The sequence below is a fragment of the Adiantum capillus-veneris genome, chromosome 27 (genome assembly GCF_014529385.1).
Source record: "Adiantum capillus-veneris isolate H3 chromosome 27, ASM1452938v2, whole genome shotgun sequence".
Lineage (NCBI taxonomy): Eukaryota > Viridiplantae > Streptophyta > Polypodiopsida > Polypodiales > Pteridaceae > Adiantum > Adiantum capillus-veneris.
In genome coordinates this window covers 70,882,747-70,903,827 of record NC_140957.1, presented here as the reverse complement: position 1 = coordinate 70,903,827, position 21,081 = coordinate 70,882,747, and the positions used below count along the sequence as shown (strand labels likewise).

Genomic DNA, 21,081 nt, shown 5'->3' with positions numbered 1-21,081 from the left:
AAAATTTTTAAATTACTCAATGGTTTACATGAAAAGGCGCTTCCAATCCAAGATACAAAGAGAGACTAACCCATTTCATCAAAAAGCAAATTCTATATCCATGAAAAAGGTAAGCACATCTATCCAATGAAAGATACACAAATATAAAAAGGCACAAAATACTTTAACTTCAAAAAAATTGCTGATTTCATAGAAACATTCCACTATTCCAAATTTTAGGAGATAATGGGGGATGATCTCTAATTATTATCTTTCTCCTTGGTAGCATAGTCATCAAATAGCTCAGCCTAAGGCCCAATACATAGGTGGGTACAATGTTGCAACCACAAGAAGAAGTCTTGTAGAAACTAATGAGACCTAGTGTCTCTTTAATTAAACTGGTTCCTAGGTTAAGGTACCAGTCCTTTGGATCGTCCATAAAAACGGTGACTCCTATGATTGCGGGTTTTCTCTGTCCAAATAAAAAGTACCGTTCTCTGGCCATGGATCATACTCCGCATCATTGTGCCCCAAATTGGCCACAATATTTTGCACCAGCTCGGAATGCACCTTATACAATGCTTTTTTTGCAACCATTGTCCTAGCTACCACAAAACAAAAAGCATAAATTTAAAATACCTCTCTCTCTCTCTCTCTCTCTCTCTCTCTCTCTCTCTTCGCACGCGCGCGCGTGTGTGTGTGTGTGTGTGTGTGTGTGTGTGTGTGTGTGTGTGTCCCCAAATAAGTTCCATTTATAATCAAATTGACGCTCAGATAGGGATGGATGGATGGATGGCTCCAATTAAATCAGTGTGTCTCTCTCCCGCCCTCCCCCCCCCCAGCCCAAATTTTGCATAACTTAGTCTTTTTTAGTCATATATAATTAAAACAACTTTAACAATGAGCCAAATGAGTGGCGTAGTTTGGATGGATGACCCTAGTGTCAAAATACCCCTGTGTGTGTGTGCGTGCCCCATAATTAATACAATTTCAACAATTAGCCAAGTGAGTGGCGGAGTTTGGATGGATGGCTCCAAATGAGTGTATTTGTGTGTGTCGCCCCCCTAAATACCCTTGGTCTAGTTATGATGGATGGCTTTAAATGAGTGCCATCTATTAAAGAAATTTGAGTGCCATATATAATCAAATTGACACTGCTACATAAACGACACACATTCAAGGAGACTTGTGTGACCTGCCTAGGGATAATTTATTCATAACAAATTCCATTGTTATGCAAATCTTTCAATACTTATGTACATTAGGGGGTGACACTTCCGTAAAGATTAGGGGCCACAGTAGTGTTCGGGAAAAATCATTTTTCCAAACATACAAAATTCTTTTTCTTGAATTTGCCAAGAGGAAATTTTAAAAATTTTGATCTTTTTTGGAGTTTTTACATTATTTTTCTCTATTTTGGGGTGGAATTTCTCCTTTTTCCCTTGCCCCCAATCGGCATTTTTTAAATTGAAAATGGCACGATATTAAGCTAAGACACATTTTTCCCGAATAGTAGCCATTGACAAGTTCCAATAATACGGCTACATAACCAACTCAAAATCTAGTTTTATCATCTTGTATTGATATACAAACAATCTTCTTATCAAAAGCTATGAGTTTTTTTATCTTTGGAAACATTTAATCTCAGAAACAAGGTTTTTTTTGCGAATTTTGGAAAATATTAAAGGTGTTTTTGGAATTTATGATAAAATATTTGGGGGGGCCTTTTGGGAATTTTTGAAATTTGATGGGTATTTTGGGAATTTCCACAAATTACAGGAGCTAAAAGATTAGCGTTAAAAGATTCAATTAATTTAAAAGATTCACAAAGATTCTACGTGGAGATAATTAACGTCCGGCGCGTTGCAACTGCACTAGCGAGCTCTCGATCAGAGTGAGGCTGAAGAGGGGGCAAGAATAGCTGCCACGTAATCTGCTTCTCTTTGAATGATGCTAAATGAGGGCTGGCGGCTACAACGCTCTGAGTCGAAGCAGCAGTGTCTGTCTTTCTCTGGCTCGGTAGCGTGCGCGTGCCAGCAGCTGTCTCTCTCTCTCTCTCGGTGGACTCCGGCCGGCGAGCACCAATGGTAGCACTATCTCTCTCTCTCTCTCTCTCTCTCTCTCTCTCTCTCTCTCTCTCTCTCTCTCTCTCTCTATCTCTCTCTCTCTCTCTCTCTCTCTCTCTCTCTCTCTCTCTATCTATCTATCTATCTATCTATCTCTCTGTATCTCTCTTTGTGTGTGTCAGTGTGTGTGCAGACCACACCGTGCTCTCTCTCTCTCTCTCTCTCTCTCTCTCTCTCTCTCTCTCTCTCTCTCTCTCTCTCTCTCTCTCCAGTCGCTCGAGCGTGGCGGGAGTAGCTGCAGTTTCTTGGCAAACCTTTGTCAGCATGATATTTGCCACGCTAAATCCTAAGCCTACATAACCAACTCAAACTCTAGTTTTAGAATCTTGTATTGATAGACAATAGTGTTTGGAAACATTTAATCTCATAACTAGGGTTTTTTTGGAAAATTTGAAATTTTGAAGGGCATTTTAAGAATTTATGAAAATTTTTTGGAAGTATTTTAATTTATTCTATAATTTCAGGAGTATTTGGGATTTCCACAAATTAGACGATATTTTGGTTTTTTTCTTACTTGAGTGCTATTGACCAAACCCTTGTACCAGCTGCATTTATGTGCTTTTGGTATCTAGTTCATCTCAAGTATCTCATGTGGCACTGAGGCCTTAGCCCGAATCATTCAAGAGATCATAAAGACTAAAATTTTGGGGGTATTTGAATTTAATTTTTTAATTCAGGAGTATTTTGGGAATTTCCACAAATTAGAGGAGAGTCTGGTTTTTTTTCTTACTTTTAATTCCTCTACAAGTTGGAAAAATGAAATGGGCTATGCTCATAACCACACATTTGCTAAGCTTATTAGTGAATGGAACCTAGAATTGTACACAAGGCCATACTTAGAGGCTCCATAAGTGCTAAATTGCAAAAAGGTAGCTGTCGAATCTCGAAGCTTACCAAACAAGAGCCATACAAATTAGTACAACAAACAAAGTTGAAATAGTGTTAAGGAAGTAGTCCCGAAAAACCCCTTGAGTGCTATTGAACAAACCCTTGTACCAGTTGCATTTATGTGCTTTTGGTATCTAGTTCAACTCGAGTAATCTCATGTGGCGCTGAGGCCTTAGTCCGAATCATTGGAGAGATCATAGAGACTAGAGACCTCTCCATACATATCCATCCATCAGTGCTACCATATTTGCTCTGGTGGTCCAATGGGGGCCGAGTCCCTAAATCTGAACCCCATAGAGCATAGGTGAAGCCACTAGAGTGTCAAAAAGGCATCGCTTTGTTCTAGTTTCTTGAAATTGAACCTATGAACACATCTTCTCCAATTCTCCCAAATTTGCATAGGCTCTCGTCAATCTAGTCTCTGCTACTCTCCTCAATGAAAACATTGGTCCACTGAAGACTATCCCAAGATAGGTGTATGCGTCTGTATACTCCACCATCTCTGGCCATATGTAAAAGTAGGTGCAGACCTCATGGCCCACTGTAGTGTGTCCTTGAACACCATAACCTTGGTTTTCTCAGGTTAACAGACAATCCACTATTGTGCGCAAATGTGTATAAAGCATCTAGATGACGTTGCATCCCCTCTGGGAGTTAAAAATTAGCACAATATCATTAGCATATAGCAATAGTGAGATCCATGTCCCTCCCATCTGTGCTCCTCTATCACCATCCCTCTCAATGTAGTTAGTAACCTCATCCACATACATGTCAAATAGTGTAGGAGATAGCGGGCAACCCTGTTTCATCCCAAGAGTGGAGTGAACCAAATCAAAACTCCCCTCTGGAGTGCATACATGCCCCACTACTGACTTGTATAGAGCCATGATCCCCCAAGTCAACTCTTTGGGTACCCCCGTCTCCCACAATATGTGCATCAATCTAGTTCTAGGCATTGTATCGAAGGCTTTGCGAAAGTCCACAAAGCAACAATAGAGAAGTCTCCCACGTAATCTCCCCTCCTCAATAATGGCTCTGAGTATCAGAATATGATCAAGAGTATAGAAACCTCTCCTGAAACCCATCTATCCTGCTACCCATACATCCTCTCTCTCTGTTTATCTACTCAATTGTTGCTTAAGGATGGATGTGTACAATCATGCCAATGTGTGTCCAATCATGATAGTGCGGTAGTTCCCATGCTCCATAGGGTCCTCTGAATTGAAGATAGGTACAGTCATGGATAGACTCCAAGTATCAGGTAGGACCTCGCACATGGCATGGTTGAACATCACTTTTAAAAACTCTGCAAGCAAATCTCTAGCATGTATAAAATGCTCTTCTACCGGGCTATGGTGATCATATACTCTCCTAGTCTTCATCTTGTCAATGGCTTTCTTTACCATCTCGACGGTAAAGAAAGCACATGTGTGTGGGCATGGCTCTAGTGGGTCTGGAATCGGTGGCTACCCCGACATTGTGTAGAGAGATGATGCATACTGACCCCCTACCTCCGTATAAGTGTGACCGATGGGGGGGAGTGCTCATGGAAGGGTTGCCATGCCTCTCTTGAATCCTGGCTCAAAAACAACTAACATAAATCCTTCTCTAATTGAGCTAGAAATTCCCTCTTCTTCCGTCCTACCAAATGCCGAGAAGCAATCTTTGATTGCCTATGAGTAATGAATTCTAGAAGTACCTCCCTTTGAAGGCAGGCTCATATCTCTCTTCACTCCTCATCATACCAGCTATTTTGGAGTGTGCTCCCAGAAAATTGTTGCTACCCAGGCTCAATGTGTGGGTATGCCTCTATGTTTTTGTCAATATATAAGTGAGCTCCCCGGCTAAAGGTCTCCTCGGATCATCTGTGCATAAGCGTCTGTAGATACCATCTATGTAGACAGAATCAGTCTTTGAAGAAAAAGTGTATCGAGTATGTTTAGGTGTTTGTGCCAATCCAGCTGTGCTGAATTGGAATGAGACAATAAAGGTGAGGAAAGAATGATCTATCGCTACCCCAATAGGCATGGGCCTGACTGTAAATTCTTGAATAGAGTGTATGAAACTGGGCTTCCAAAACATAATCCACTCTGTTGGACCCATGTCTATGAGGAAAACAAGTGAACCCACTCGATGTTGGAAATCTAGAGAGAGAGAGAGAGAGGCATTTAACTTACACACATTTTTCTATACAGAAAATGAAATTTTTTATATCCATCGATCTACTTGCACTAAATTACTAGATAGAAAATTTGTAGCAACTATTACTATGTAGAAAATGTTACAACCTATGAGTTACTATATAGTAATCACTTACACTAAATTACTAGAGATCAAATGTGTAGCAACTATTACTATGTAGGAAATGTTGCAACTCCATTTTTCTAGATCTATCTACCATTAACATTAGATTGCTATATAGAGATCTTGTAGGAAGCATGATTTTACTAGTTCTATCTAGCAAATACAAGCAAGGCCTCACTTTTGGTAGTTGCAACTGCTATATTTGCTAGAGATTTGTTAGTTCAATTTAGCAAAACAATAAAATGGGATGATATTTACTAGGTGGCAATTGGTCTAAATCTCCTTGTGTGAAACTTGTGAAACATAGCTACAAAAATTTAAGAATTTTCCACGTTTCAGGTATTTAAATGTTTTGCTGGTGCTTCCGCTTATAATTAAGAAGGACACTTCTTTCACTCCGGTCCAGGTCAAAGCCGTCGAGGTCTGTCAATTATGGCGACCTCACCAGCTCGCTGGCCTCATTGGAGATTTCTCAAGTACTGATCCTCGAGGTTTAGCCTGTCGGCCATGATGACCTCGTTTTGTTGGTGATTCCGCTCCACGTCGAGGCCGTTGAGGTCTGTCAATTCTGGCGACCTCGCCAGCTAGCCGACCTCATTACTGATCCTCGACGTCGAGGTTTAGCCTGACGGCCATGATGACCTCGATTTCCTGCATCTGTCATGTGATGACTTGCTATAGCGCGGGCGAGGATCACTTGCAAGTGTCATCGTGCAGACGTAGCGGAGCTGAGAACCGCTCCTGTTGATATAATAAGCAGGATATTATATAATAGTCTGAGCCTTGCGCTGCAAGCATCCGAAAGACTCGGCGGGAGAGAGATCAAAGGAAGTTATCTGCATAATATAATGAAATTCTGCTTCTTATTCATGCTAGTTGGTAGAATAGTCGAAATTCGAAGTAACATGCATTTCTGGTCAGCTCAATAATTCGTTTAGGGAACAACTGATTTAGTGAGTTTGTTTTTGTGTCTCAAAATAATTAGCAACGATTAATTTGGACAAATCGCGAAGTATATTGTCAAACTGATTAGCAGCGATTAATTTGGACAATTGGAGATAATGCATTTCCAAGTAATTAGCAACGACATCTGCACAATTCCAGCTCACGTATGCAGAAGCGTTTCTAAGCGTCTTGACTCGTTGGCAGCAGCAGCTCTACGTACTGGTCTTAATTATTTTCTCAGCCTTGTAGTTATTGTATATTGTTTTGCTTTCTCGGCTGCATTAACTAATGTGTGATACGTTAATAATGCGTTAATCTGCTCCTGGAGTTTTATTGGCTGCAGTGATGTCTGCACCGGCTAGCTTGAAACGTTAATTTGAAGGAGATTTCTCAAGTACTGATCCCCGAGGTTAAACCTGACGGCCATGATGACTTCGTTTTGTTCGTGCTTCCGCTTATAAGGACAATTCTTTCACTCCAGGTCTGTCATCTTATATGGCGACCTCGCCATGCAGATGACATTGGTTTGTTGATGCTTCCGCTAATCATAAGGACACTTCTTTCACTCCAGGACAGGCCAAGGTCGCCGAGATCTGTCAGTTTATATGGCGACCTCGCCACGTCTAGCTATCAGGCCTTATTGGAGATTTCTCAAGTACTGATCCTCGAGGTTTAGCCTGACGGCCATGTCGATGACCTCCATGACTTGCGGAATAACATCCTTCAAACGTGGCAGAATTAACAACCGCTCGGCCTGTTGATATATCAGTCTGATCCTTTCGCCGTCCCAAAGACTCGGCGTCGGACTAGAGATCAAAGGAAGTTATCTGCTTAATGAAATGAAACTCTGTTGCTGCTTATTTGTGCTACTTGGTGGAATAGTTGACGTAACATGCATTCCTCAGCTTAATAATTAGTTTAGGCAACAGATGTAGTGAGTTTTTTGTGTTTAAACATAGTTAGCAGAAATTAACTTGGACAAATGCTGATGGTGCATGCCGAAACATATTTTCGAAGTGAATATTAGCAGCAACGTCTGCACAATTGCAGAGTTAACGAGTTTGTTGTGTTTTAATGTAATTAGCAGCGATTAATCTGGACAATTGTAGATCATGCATTTCCGAGAAATTATCGCAACAACTTCTACGAAATTGCGTTTCTCAGCGCTTTGATTCGTTAGCAGCAGCTCTAGATCTACGTCCTCTCTTTAATTTCTCCGCCTTTGTGGATTGTATATTGTATTGCTTTCTCGGCTGCGTTAATCAAATATTAATGATGCGTTTCTCCTGGAATTTCATTGGCAGTATTGTAGCCAGCACACAAGGAGCTTTGGACGACTTACCATATGGAAAAAAATATATAATTGCTAGATATATTACTAGTTTCAATACACACATCTAGCAAAAGTGCAAACTAGTAAGCGTGAGAATACTCCTAGATGCTTCAAGTAGTAATTTTCTTACCATATAATAAGTTGAGTAGCTATATGGTAAGATAATTGCTAGATGAATCAAAAGAGCAATCTCACTTACTAGTTTGAGATGTGTTATGAAACTAGCAATATATCTAGCAACTCAAATATATGAAATAGTAATTCATCTAGTAACTTCAAAGCAAGAAGTAGTAATCCATGTAGCAACTACAATATCCAACTAGTAAGTCAATTAGTAAATAATTGCTAAATGAATCAAGAGAATTCAAGATCACTTGTCAATTTCATATATGAAGTTAATTGAGAGTGCTCATCTAAACATAAAGCATATTACTCATTTGACCTCAAGCTAATAAACATTGGAAATCAACAACCATTGAGAATGTCCATTTAGATACATTACTTAATCATCATTACACAAATGAACGTCTTTTAAAGTTAAAACACCAAGCTTTGCAAAATCGATATGCACTACTCCTTCAACTAAGAGCCATGCCACTAAGTCCTCACACATTGTTGAGGAAGTAGTGTCATTCACTTTCCTACCAAAGAATGAATGTGTCTTCTTCAAAGCACAGTAAGTGGGCTTGATCAATTGGTAGATCTCTTCCACTTTTTGAGTATGAAGCCACTTCATTAGAATGACTTCTTTGTCTCTAGTAGACAATGTTCTTGCCTACAAGAAAAAATGATGCAAGTGTAAGATTCTAAAATGCTATATCTTTCTCATGTTTAAAAAACTAATGCAAGCAAGACTTCATATGATCTAAAACACACCTTGGTTTCCATAAGAGACTTCTCTCCACCATCTTCTCTTAAGGACTCCTATACCATTGAAGTAATAAAGTTATTTATAAGCAATCAAAGACTATTCTTAAATGAAATCCTAAGTAATTACCTTTTTCTTATGTTTTGCCGCCTTAGAAGCTTTGTCTTTTTCTTCTAACAAATCTTTTAGCTTACTTGTAACCTTTTAAAATAAAAATGACTCAATAACTTAAAATGCTAAGAAGAGCATCACATTAACTCTAAGTAAGATAATGAGAAAATTAAGTATACCTTTCTCTTTCGATTGCTTTTCCTAGAGCTCGCATCCATATCATCCGCAGCACAAGACTCGCTTAAACTTTTATCCTTCATTTTCTCACGAATAAAAATCAATAAAGACACTACATAACTAAAATATAGCATGAATCTCATCAACAGATAAGGTTTTTACAATCAAACCTTTTTCGTCACATTATCACCATTGCCACCCCCCTCATGATCTATATGTGTCTCTTTTCCTTGTAATGAGACTTTTGAGCTTTCATCTCTTATAAAATGTTGATACTCCTATACAATTGTAAAGAAAACATAATCTTCACAAAGAGAGAGAGAGAGAGAGAGAGAGAGAGAGAGAGAGAGAGAGATTGATTAACAAACCTCATAAGCACTTTTTGGATCATCCTCTTCCATCCATGACATATCAGGAATGTACACATCCTCATCTTTCTACATTCACAAAAAAGAAACATAAATAAAGTAAACTTATTACTACCTCATAGCGAGCATAAATAATTTAAATGTCATAGCACAAAAGAACCTACACGATTTGATATATCATCAGCTTTATCATCGACAACAAACTTCGTCACTTGCTCATCAACATGAGAACTCTCAATCTGAAAGAAGTTTAATGTGAATAACATATAACAAATCAAATAAAACCCCTGTTATAAAAGAATATGTACTCACTGTTGCATGAAGCTCTCCTTCTTGATCATCTTTCTCATCCTTAAGCTCAATCGTTATATTATCATCATCCATACATAAGACCTATAATTCTAAATATTATTTAACAAACTTGCAAAGATGTCAAAACAAATATTAGCTCAACATAAATTACTGTACCATGGAGTTGGTTGAGCAAAGTGTCGCTTGGCTTGTCTTCTTTTTGCTCCACTTACGTTTTGCCGCTAATGGCTTGATACACCATGTGTATAAATCTTCATCCTTCCATGGATAAGCCACACCATCTATTGTGATGGCCTTGAGCGTTGCTATATTCTCTTTAATGATCCTCAAAACTACATTCTTTCGCTCATTGTTGTTACGAAGATCATCAATGGCTTCTCCTTTAGCAAACCACTTTCTCACCTCTCCATAACTGACATATAATACTCTATATTGCTCAGGATGCTGTTTTAAGAGAAAATCTCGACCATACAACTTATTTTTCTCTCTCAATTTTGGTGGTGGTGGCCTAAAAATTTGATCATACACAACAGGATCATATCTAGGTGGATCACTGATTGCAGCGATGCTAGAGGGATCCGAAGTTACCCTCTTATTTCCAGAATAATTTGCTCTCCACACATTGAGAGTTTTAATAGCCTCTTCACTAGATCCTCCTAGTAGCTTCTGTAACAATGATTGTGGGCAACTCATACTTGCCCTAACAAAGTAACAAAATCATATTTACGATACAATATTTATAAGTTTAAATCAAATAACTGAAACAAAACAACATAAAATCAATTTTAAAGAGTTTTCGATCAAAATTCTTACACATCACAAAAGAGAGAAAGTTTTTGTGTAGAATCAACTTTAAAGAGAGTCCTGAATAAAATAGTAGATACAAATGCTTATACATCATGGAGATCGCCACATAATAGGTATCCATTGTTCAAGCACACCAGGTTTTGTAACCTTTTTTTGTCTTATCACAGTCCAATTTTTTATTAGAATATGACAGCTATCCCAACTTCTCCAATGATCTTCTTCGGTGTGAATAGTCCACGTATTTCTTTGGTGTACATCAGGCTTCAAGATGGCAACTCTTGCCAATTTTTCCTCAGGATTTGATTCCCTTACCACAGCATGTTGAAAGACTTTTTCAAGTCCACTATTCATAGAAACTCTCACTATATCTTGTTCCTCTAACCATAAAGGAACATTCCCACATTCTCCTTCCATAAGCAATCTATCTTTGTGCTTCAAGTCCTTTACTTCATAGGCAATGAGCTTTTGGCTTTTAGGTAGTGACATTGGTATAAATTTATGAAGAAGAGAGTAAATAGGTTGGATACAATCCCATGTAAAGGGCATTGGTGTCTTCTCAAGGACACTCATTCCTGTGATTGCATCAATGAGTAACCTTTCAGAGTCATCATCACCTACGATGCATTGTCTGTAGTATCTTCCTCCAAAGAAAAGCATAGACTTCCCATTGAACTGCATTGAGAAAAGAGAGGTAATACAAGCCTTCCAATTTCCGCGTTTATCTGACATACTATTTGTATCCTCAGCTCTCACTACCACATGGGAGCCAACTTTATATATTTCTCCTCTGTACAATACCTTTTCGTATATCTTTAAATCTGCAATTGGAAAGCTCTCTTTCATATTCCAAAACCTCTTTAAAAATATGGACTCCTCAGTTGATAGCTCTCGATAGATGCATCTTTTCCTTGATATACAAATTCCCTTCAAAAGAAGACAATCAATACAAGGTGCACTATGGCCATATTTCAAGAGAGCATTCCACAGGGATCTTGCCTTGGCCACCGATGAAACAACTAAGATCCCATCCATATGATGTGCAGAACACTCATGCAATTGGCCTTCATTACATGGGACATTGCTGAGTCCACTCATTGAGGAATGTAGATCTCTCAAGAATCTTTGATCAGGTAAGAGACCATCGTTGTCAGAGAGGACAAATTGAAAAACTTTAGTGAAAAACTTCCTCAAATAGAATTGGACGAATGATGCCTCATCGCTGAGATTATTGGTCTTGATGGTGCTATAGATCTTCACAAGACGCTCGAATATGTAGCACCAATAACGATCATGTAGCCCATGCCGAATTATATCGTCCAGAAGCTCACCATTACCTACAATCAAAATGGAAATAAATAGTTATGCTCACACACATAGAAAAACCAAGTAACTCTCAAAAATGAGAGAAATATATATACCGGCGATATGCTCTAAAGGCGATGAATTAGCCCCAAATGCCTCTTCCCTTCGAACTCTCCAAGATTGCAGTAGTATCTTCATAATTCTAATATCCTCCATGGACCAACCATGATCTCTACTGTAGTTATAAAAGTTATGAGCTATATCTACCAAGAGAGTTCCCAAAACATGCATTTCTGGCGAAATACCATTTACAGTTTTTAGGATATATGGAAGGCACCATTGAATAAACTTTTGATTCTCTTCAGCTTTGAAGCACTCAAAGTAGTTACTGGGAGAGTTTGGCCACCTTCCGTAGCGGATAGTGTTGGGCACATCCTTTGTAAGTGAAGACACTGCTGAATCTATCTCTTTCTTAAGAGCGTTGTTAGAGCTTTCAAATAACTGAGCAATATATTTCTTGAAGATGTTTAATGCTAAAGTGTGCATAACATCATACACACAATCAAGAGATATATCAAATCCATATAAGTCAGAGAGCCTCCAAAGTATGGACTTGCTTGATAGGCCTGCTTGTTTCCATGCAGCTTCCTTCTCTGCTTGTGTGCAGCAACGCTTGGCCTCTTCTAAGGCAGATTTCATCTCCTCAAATGTTCGTTGTGGTGGTGGATATCTTGCCTGGTAGCGATTTCCATCATAGACATATCGTCCATGTCATAAAATCTAATATCTAACCAACCCAAATGATTTTCTCATATTAAATTGATCACTTAATGTGGGAGAATAAACGGGAACAAGTGTTAAGATATAGATATGTGCTTATAGATCTATCTCAACACGGGGCCAATGGTAAAGGGGCCCAAAAGGGAGATGGTCTATCAAAGAGCAAGGCTAACCAATGGAGCATAAGACCTTAGGGTTAGCTTCATTGAAGACCTCCAATAAATGTGTGTAAAAGTCCTTTGACCTTAGGTAAGCTAGGGCTGAGCTTGAGGTGGGAACCGAGCCCAAGCTCGAGGTGCTTGTCTTTCTTGAGGTGTTTGTCGTGCTTGAGGTGTTTGTCATGCTTGAGGTGCTTGATTAAGATGCTTGAGGTGCTTGACTGGCTCCATGCTTGAGGTGCTTGACTTGCTGCATGATTAAGGTACTTGAGGTGCCTTGAGAATCTTGCCTGAGATGCTTGTGGGAACACCCCCTAGTTCAAGTGCTTTGTCATGCTTGGTGAGTAAGGTGCTTGATCACCTAAAGTCAAAAGCATTCCTACAAGAGGGGGGGCGAGCCCTTTTCCTAGGGGCTAGAGAGAGAACACCCACTCACACACACAAGGGAAGCCCCAACTTGAAGAGGCAGCAAGGACACATGTCAGGCCCCTACCCATGTTACCTTCATGTGTTGCTTGAAGCCTATTGGCTAGGCTTCAAAGGGGTCCAATGATAAATTACATGAATTATCTAATTGTTTTAGCATTTATCAAGTCCTCTCTCTCAAAGGGGAAAGGGGGACACTTGTCCCAAGGCTACCCATGTTGCTTGTAATGGCTCCTGCTTGTGATTGGCTAGGCCTGGAGGGGTCCAATGAGCTTCAAGCATGAGCTACAAGGGGGGGTCGACCCAAGAAAGCTAGGGGGGTGCTTAGGGGGTAAACTCACCCACACGCACTCACAAGCACTCTCATTGTGTACTATGCAAAGTGCAAGAGCTCCCTCTCCTTCTCCAAGCAAGTAGAGGTTGAGAGCCTACACGAACACTCTTGTCTATGGAGTGCAAATCTAACCAAGAGCCATGCTTCAATGCTTAATCTTGACATCTCCTTCTTCTTCACTACTATGCTATTATGTATGCTAGCAACAAGAGTATGATAAGTGAGGAACTAGTTCTTTCTCCTATGAAATGTTTCTTCTTCCTCTTCCCTACCCTCATTCCCTGCTAGCTCTCTCCACCTTCGAAGGTGTTTGAGGTCTTGGGACTGAGGCTTGGGACAATTAAAGCTTTCTTCAAGTTCATGTTATGCTATGATTGTGATGCATGAAGCTTTCCATCTTCATTGCATCACCTAGGTCACAAGGAACACAAAGAATGTATTGTAACAAGTCTCTCTTAATGGGAGAAATCATAATACAAATGCCTATTGGAGGGGGGACCGGCTCCACATAAATCCGGTCCTCAACTGTTGTCATGTTCTCCAAATTCTCTCTCTTGCAAAAGTATTGTTCATGCCAAGTTAACTAATTGCTATGATTATGTTGCTATCTTCAATTATGTCTACCCGCTATGCTCACAAAGTTATTTCTCGAAAGTATTCTCATTAATTTCCGCTATTCTCAAGTTGAATAGGCTAATTCCATTACAATCCATCAGGCCTGGTGGCATCTCTTACCAAAGTTGCATGAGCTTTATCACGACGACAAAACTCTTGTCCTCCATTCTTGAGTAGACCTATTTTGCACTGAGCCGGATGGTCGCCGGTAACCATCATGAGCAGTGCACGTATCTTGCAAGACTTGGAAAACCCTTGTGGATTGTCGAAAATCCTGTCTAGTGGATACTCATATAATACATCTATCCCATCCAAAAATAAGCTTTCAAGTTCATCCACCAATGGAGTTAGGAATGTTCCAAATACATCTCCTGAACTTTTTATAATCTTTTTGCAATTTTACGGAATAAACAAAACTGGTAAAACATCTATGGAAGAACTACATCCAACATTAAGCAGCGATATTTCCACAACACCACAGCTCTTTTGGGTCGTCTTTGACATTTGAAAGCCGTCCCAATGTAGTAAAATTGCTATATTGCGAGGATCACCCTAACCAAATGATGACATATATTACACATAAGCAGAATGCAAAAGGAACCTCTAAAAGAGAAGCCAAACTCACCACTTCAATTTTCTTGCGACATTTGATGTCCTAGAAGCACTCAATGCAGATAAAGTTATATACTTCATTCACAGCATCCCATCCGGTTTGTAGTGTTGCATGGCGTTTAAAGACTGGAAATGTGGTGTATCACGTTTTACATGCTGAATTTGAGCAAACCACAGGCAGTTCATATGATGTACTTGGATTCCAGAAGTCCTTCACTTCTTGAAACTTTTTTCCATCCCAAAAATCGATGATCCTCTGTTCATTGTTGAGTGCAGATGCAATGTCCCATCTATGTTTGTGACGCCATAGATTTAGCAACTCATGACAGTAGGTACTACTCTTCGTCAGAAGCTGTAACTGAGGACCGATCGGAATATAATCAAAAGAAAGCATAGAATTTCTTATCTTTTCGCAAATCGGACACTTCTCACAACACTTGGAGCAATCCCTCTTAAACTTCCTAGAAGAGGATCCAGCATTGCATACACATCTTGGAATTTCTCCTACATAGTTATCCTCTATGCTTGGTTGAAGAAGCTATGGTGGATGTTTTACTCCTAGATTTCCTGTGCAGATACGCTAGCGCCGAGCATTAACCATTCCAAGGCCTTTAAGCATGGTTTGCATTTGATCCCAACATGCTGGAACTTGAATACCCCCAAGGTCACCATCCCATGTAGATGGAAGTTGGACTAGCATTTTAGCCAGACTTCTTTTGAAATAATTGTGAGTGACTCTTGGCCCCCCAAAGTCGCCAAAGAGCAAGCGTAACATTTTATCTTGAACGCCAATTGGTAGTCGATGCTCATCCCACAAACTTTGAAGCTCTACTACTCTCTCCACTAACTTCATAAACAAAGTAGAGGACTCATCCTTCTGACTCTCATGGATGTCCATGTTATCCTCATCATTAACTAGCTCCTCCTCACAAGGTAGCTCCAAAGAGGTAAGAGTGGATCCTTCATCTGGTTGGGCATTAGATATAAGATCCATGTCACCAACTTCAAATAGATTTGATAGGCCAAAAGTTTTTTTAAAGCTCTCATATTTGCGTATGAGATCTTGATGTCGATAGTAAGTAGACAAGTGCACTTGACGACCTCCTCCAGAATAAAATGTGCAAGTGCATTGGATGCTCCGATCAAGCTTCTCAACACTCCTTAATTCTCTCTCAATTTGGGAAGAGGATGCCTCTAGAGTTGAAGGCGTTGCTTCGATGATGGGAGCATGATGCGATGGAGCTGTATCATGAGAGCTGGGCTCCGATTGGACTCTTCTTCTTTTATTTACTGAGGGATGAAGCTTTCCTAGGGAGTCTTGTTGTCGACGTTGATAAAAAGTCCTCTTGGTCACCAAAGCCCAACCACTAGAAGAATGTCTACATAAATAATTGCAAGAGCACTTCCAAGACAAAGTCGAACTCATAGCTGCTAAAAAAATAGATTGACACACAAAAATAGAGAGTTGATAAGGGTAACACTACGAGAAAACTAAAATCAATTAAATTCCTCCATTGTAACCAAGGGATACAAAAAGCATGGTTCACCCCCAGGAAAGAGTGGTGGAAGAACACATGTAACAATTTTTCTTGCAGGTAAGAGGCTCAACAAAAGGTAGAATCTATATTGCAGAACATCGTGAGAAATACTTTGGGTTCCAAGATAGGAAATCTTGTAGTAATCTACAAGAGACAAATCTTTCTTCACTAATAGCATTCCTAAATTTAAATACCAAGCAGTAGTGTCATCAATATAGATAGTTGTTACATGTGTTTCTCGGCCTTTCTTGCAAAATAAAAAGTACGAGCTCTCCGGCCATGGTACATAAGAGACCCCATGTTGCAATAAGCCCTTACAAATGTTTTGAAAAATATGGCATCGAGCATCGCGAGGAAGAACACAAGATGGAGCCATTGAATAGACTTTGAATGATGCGCAAGGAACCTATGAAGAAGTAATTATCAACTAAACTGATAGCCAAAACTCACATAAGAACAAACATCTCTCTCCTTCTCTCTATCTCTCTCATGCATACCATCTTGATAGAAGCAACCACAATTTACAAATACAAATAAAGAGTATCTTAACCTGATACAGAATCCTAGGGTAATGATGGATCTAAAGTGCAATGATGAATTTAAACGGAGCAATTCCATACTCTACAAGGCCTGTAATTAGCCTCTACCTCGGTTTAGTGTAATCCCACCCACAATTTTCAAAGCGACGTCCAAACTTGTGTGGATTTTCCCTCCCCCATTTCTGTATTTAGCCCTATTGTACATATGCTGGTTTCTTCATTGGGAGAGTCTCCCATCATGTTTGTTGTAGCCCTCTCTTGAAGAGGTGATTGTAGCCCTATGGGTAGTTTCAGTAACTATAGAAGCTCGAAAGGCTCTGTTTCGCTTACACATCAATTCGGGAGGGATGGAGACAGACACCATGGACACTATCTAGTTTTCTGTGCAAGTAACTGGCTTGGAAGGGAAAGCATGGCAGTCATGTACAGGGAAGCAAGACTCGAGGGGAGAAGATGATGCGCAGGCGTTGGGGGAGAAGGTAAACATGGCACAGCAGAGAGGCAGGGAGTATGGCGACGAGGCATTAAGAGTGGGGAGGGAGAGATTCTGTAGAATCTTCTCACAAATGATTTTTTTAAAACATATACCAATATGGAGTATCCACAATGAGAAAATGAATGCATAACATATATATTAACATAGCTTCATTGAAGAGGTCCAAGAAGAGGGAGTGATGTAGCAAGTTTAGGAAAGAGTTAAAGTGTAGGAGACTGAGTAGTTGCCTTGCCAAGTATAAGGGAAGTATGTGCCACTTCCCCCAACTTTCCAGCCCCGTTTTCCAGTGATTGCTCGCGTCCCTTGTATTCGGCACTTTCTTATGATATTGATCATTCGTTCGCGTCCCTCATTCTCGTGTCCCTCTTGCGTTCAGTTTTCAAGTTGTGCTTTTGTATGTGCGTTCGCTTGCCTGCAGGTCCCGTTTGCATCGCAGGTGAGCCGACGCGGCCCCGTTTCAGCGACGCCCCGAACGAGGGCGTCACACTTGGTATCAGAGCTTCGGCTCGAGTCCCCGCCGACCCGACGTCGGCCCACGGCCCGTGGTTGTAACCACGTTTTCGGCCCGTTCGGCCTCGTTTTCCACGTTTGCTCCGCGTTCTCGGCCCGCGGGGCCCTGTTTTGACCCGTTTCACCGCGTTCTTTGCGTGATCGCCCCGTTTTGCCCCGTTCCGCGCGTTTTCTCCACGTTCTTTACAGTTTTTCACCGTTTTGCCTCGTTTGACCCGCGTTTCGCCCCGTTTTCACCGCGTTCTTCGTCGTTTTGCCCCGTTTTGCCCCGTTTTTCAGCGTTTTACATCGTTTTGCCCCGTCTTACACCGTTTGGGACCGGTTTTCACCGTTTTTGAGCAGTTTTTTCGCAGTTTTCGCCGTTTCGGACCCAGTTTCGCACTGTTTCATAGTTTTTCAACGTTTTCAAGCCGTTTTGCAAAGTTTGTCAGTTTTCGACATTTTTGAGTTTTTTCTTTTCGGTTTCGGCCACAAAAATACAGGAATGGCTGGAGATCAAGAATATGATGACGGCTACAGAACCGAGCCCGATCTAAATAAGAAGAAGAAGAAAGAAACGAAGACAAAACAAGATGCACAAGACATAGTAGAAAGAAGACTCGAGGCCCGCATCATGGCCTCCGTGGAACAACAAATCAGCCTGATGTCGGCTAACCTGGGGGAATTGATTCAAACACAGCTAGGCCAACGGTACGAAGATCAACCCGGTCCCAGCAAGGTCAACACGCGACGTAACACCCAAAGACGGACACGACCCGAAGACGAAGATGATCAGGATGATCGAAGTGAAAGACGCTACTACAGCCCGGACCGACATCTAGAAGACGAAAACCGACTTGGAAAATTCAAACCCAGTCCCCCAGAGAAATACAAAGGCAACCGCTCCTCACTGGCACTCAACAAGTGGTTCAGCGAGGTAGAAGACTACATGCAGTGGAACAGCATAGGCAAACGCAGATATGTGCAAGTGGCCAAAACCTTCCTGGCCGACGACGCCTATGTCTGGTTCCTCACTGAACAACAATCTAAGCACTGGGAGGATTGGGAGGATCTACAAAAAGACATGCTAAGCTACTTTGTCCCAGAAAATGAGGGCAACAAAGTCAGGGATGCGTGGCGCGAGCTACACCAAGACGGCCACATATCAGACTACATTGTCAAGTATCGGCGACTCATGCTCCAACTCCCATTAATGCACGCAGCAGACAGGCTGCATGGGTTCCTGTACGGCCTTAAGCACTGGGCCCGCCGAGAGGTAGAGAAACAGAGTCCCAACACCTGGGAAGTGGCCGCCAACATGGCAGAAAAGCTCCGGGACACAAACACCATACCAGGTTTGCCCCCAAACAACCATCCCAACAATTTTGCACCCAACCACTGGCCTAACCCACCCGTCGGGCAAGGTCGCGGATTTGTACAGAATAACAGAAGCAATGTTACCCGCCCCCCACCGCCCCATCTCCACCCGGGACTAGGCCGCGCAAGTGGCGCCGTAGTCCCACGCAACGTTTTTGCAAGCAACTCCTACAATCACACACCCAACAGTTTTGCCTCCCAGAACTACAACGGCAATAATAACAACATACCCCCTGACCGCGCGTGGTGCAACGACTGCAAGAAGCATCATGGTCCCTACTACGCGTGTGTACGCACGCGCGATTACGCCTCAACATCATATGGCAGAGCCAACACCATACAAATCGAAGAACCACCCTCCCCCCCCCACCGAAGAATCGAAGAAACGGCTGACGCTAGCGCTGACCAACAACTTCGGATTGGAGCTGTAGCCCTCCACCCTCAATGTATGGCAGCATCAATCACGGACATTCAGAATTTGTACGTCCAGACAACGATTGGGACCCAGCAACAATGGATCACGGTAGACTCAGGTGCTACACATAATTTCCTGTCCCCTCAGTGCGCTGCGCGCCTGGGCCTACGCCTCACCACTGTCAATGAAACGACCGTCAAATTTGCCCAAGGAAAGGATAACAACGTACAGGCAGCACGTCAAGTCAGAGTCGAGATGGGTGAATTCACATGCCGCTTAGACTTCATAGTGGTTCCAATGGACGACTTTGAGGCCATCATTGGGCTGTCCTTCAACGACAAGTATCTCATTGCCCTCCTCGGCATGAAGGTGGATCAGTTACTGCTCAATAATCAAGGCAAAGCAGTGACAGTGCAAGGTGCCCGACTCACAACGAAGCAAGCATTCACCCGTCAGGCGCACACGCAATCCAAAGTCCTTACCCCCAACCGCCAAGACCCTGCACAGTTAGCAGCGATGAAAGGAAAACAGAAACTCCCAGAATACTCGTCCCCCAAACTCAACCTCATGAGTGCCAAGCAAGCAGAGAGGGCTATCAAGAAAGGAGCTCAGGTTCATCTCTGCATCATACAAGCAAAGAAGCAACCCACAGCAAGGCTCAACTCTATCACCATCGAGCAAGCTAAAGTGGGCGACCCCTCCCTTACCCCCATCCTCCAGAAGTACAAGGATGTGATGCCCCCAGAACTCCCCCCCGGCCTACCTCCCCCTCGGCAAATTCAACATGAGATTGACCTCATCCCAGGGAGCACACCCCCGGCAAAGGCCCCCTACCGCATGAACGACACCGAGCTCAAAGAGCTCAAGAAGCAACTCCAAGAGTTAGAAGACCAAGGGTTCATCCGACCAAGCAGCTCCCCTTTTGGCGCCCCAGTCTTGTTCGTCAAGAAGAAAGACGGTTCGATGCGACTCTGCGTGGATTACCGGGCTCTGAACAAGATCACTATCAAGAACAGGTACCCAGTCCCCCTCATGGAAGATCTGCTGGACAGACTACAGGGTGCCCAATACTTTACTCGCATTGACCTCCGATCGGGCTACCACCAAGTCCGCATCGCCTCTAAAGACATCCCGAAGACTGCCTTCCGCACCCGCTACGGCTCCTGGGAATGGATGGTCCTGGGATTCGGTCTCACCGGCGGTCCGGGTACTTTCTGCAGAATCATCCATGACAGTTTCCGCGACATGATTGACGACTACCTCATCACTTACATCGATGATCTGCTCATTTACAGCAAAACTTTAGAAGAGCACCAGAAGCATGTCGTAGCAGTACTCCAGCGCCTCCGGGAACAACAACTTTATGCCAAGCTGGAGAAGTGTGAGTTCGCGGTCCAGAAGATCGAGTTCCTTGGTTTCATTGTCACGTCCGAAGGCATTATGGTGGACCCCAAGAAAGTGGACGCTGTCATCAAGTGGGCCCCACCAACATCCATCAAAGAGGTCCGAGAGTTCGTGGGTTTTTGTCAATACACCCGCCGCTTCATCCGCGACTTCAGCAAGATCGCGGCGCCACTAACAGAGATAACCAAAGGCCACAAACCTTTTCAGTGGACCTCTAAAGAAGAAGAAGCATTTGAGAACCTGAAGATAGCCATGTGCAGTACTCCTGTCCTCTGACTCCCCGATTTCACCAAACCCTTCGAAGTTCACACCGACGCCTCCGATGGTGCCATTGGCGGTGTCCTCATGCAAGAACATCAACCCATCGCCTACGAGTCC

General features: G+C 42.1%; 2 protein-coding genes and 1 pseudogene across 2 annotated transcripts; 2 read left to right on the top strand and 1 right to left on the bottom strand.

The window, feature by feature from the left end:
* Nucleotides 1-5,698: 5,698 nt before the first annotated feature.
* LOC147422176 (uncharacterized) lies at nt 5,699-7,263 on the top strand. Its single transcript, XM_086503487.1, has 3 exons — nt 5,699-6,532; nt 6,625-6,723; nt 6,814-7,263. Exons 1-3 carry the CDS (start codon nt 6,359-6,361, stop codon nt 6,916-6,918), a joined length of 378 nt encoding a protein of 125 aa, XP_086359613.1. The 5' UTR covers nt 5,699-6,358; the 3' UTR covers nt 6,919-7,263.
* An 814-nt stretch (nt 7,264-8,077) lies between these two features.
* Nucleotides 8,078-14,839, bottom strand: LOC147422175 (uncharacterized; annotated as a pseudogene).
* A 3,173-nt stretch (nt 14,840-18,012) lies between these two features.
* On the top strand, nt 18,013-20,979 carry LOC147422174 (uncharacterized). Its single transcript, XM_086503032.1, has one exon. It carries the CDS (start codon nt 18,013-18,015, stop codon nt 20,977-20,979), a length of 2,967 nt encoding a protein of 988 aa, XP_086359158.1.
* Nucleotides 20,980-21,081: the final 102 nt, after the last annotated feature.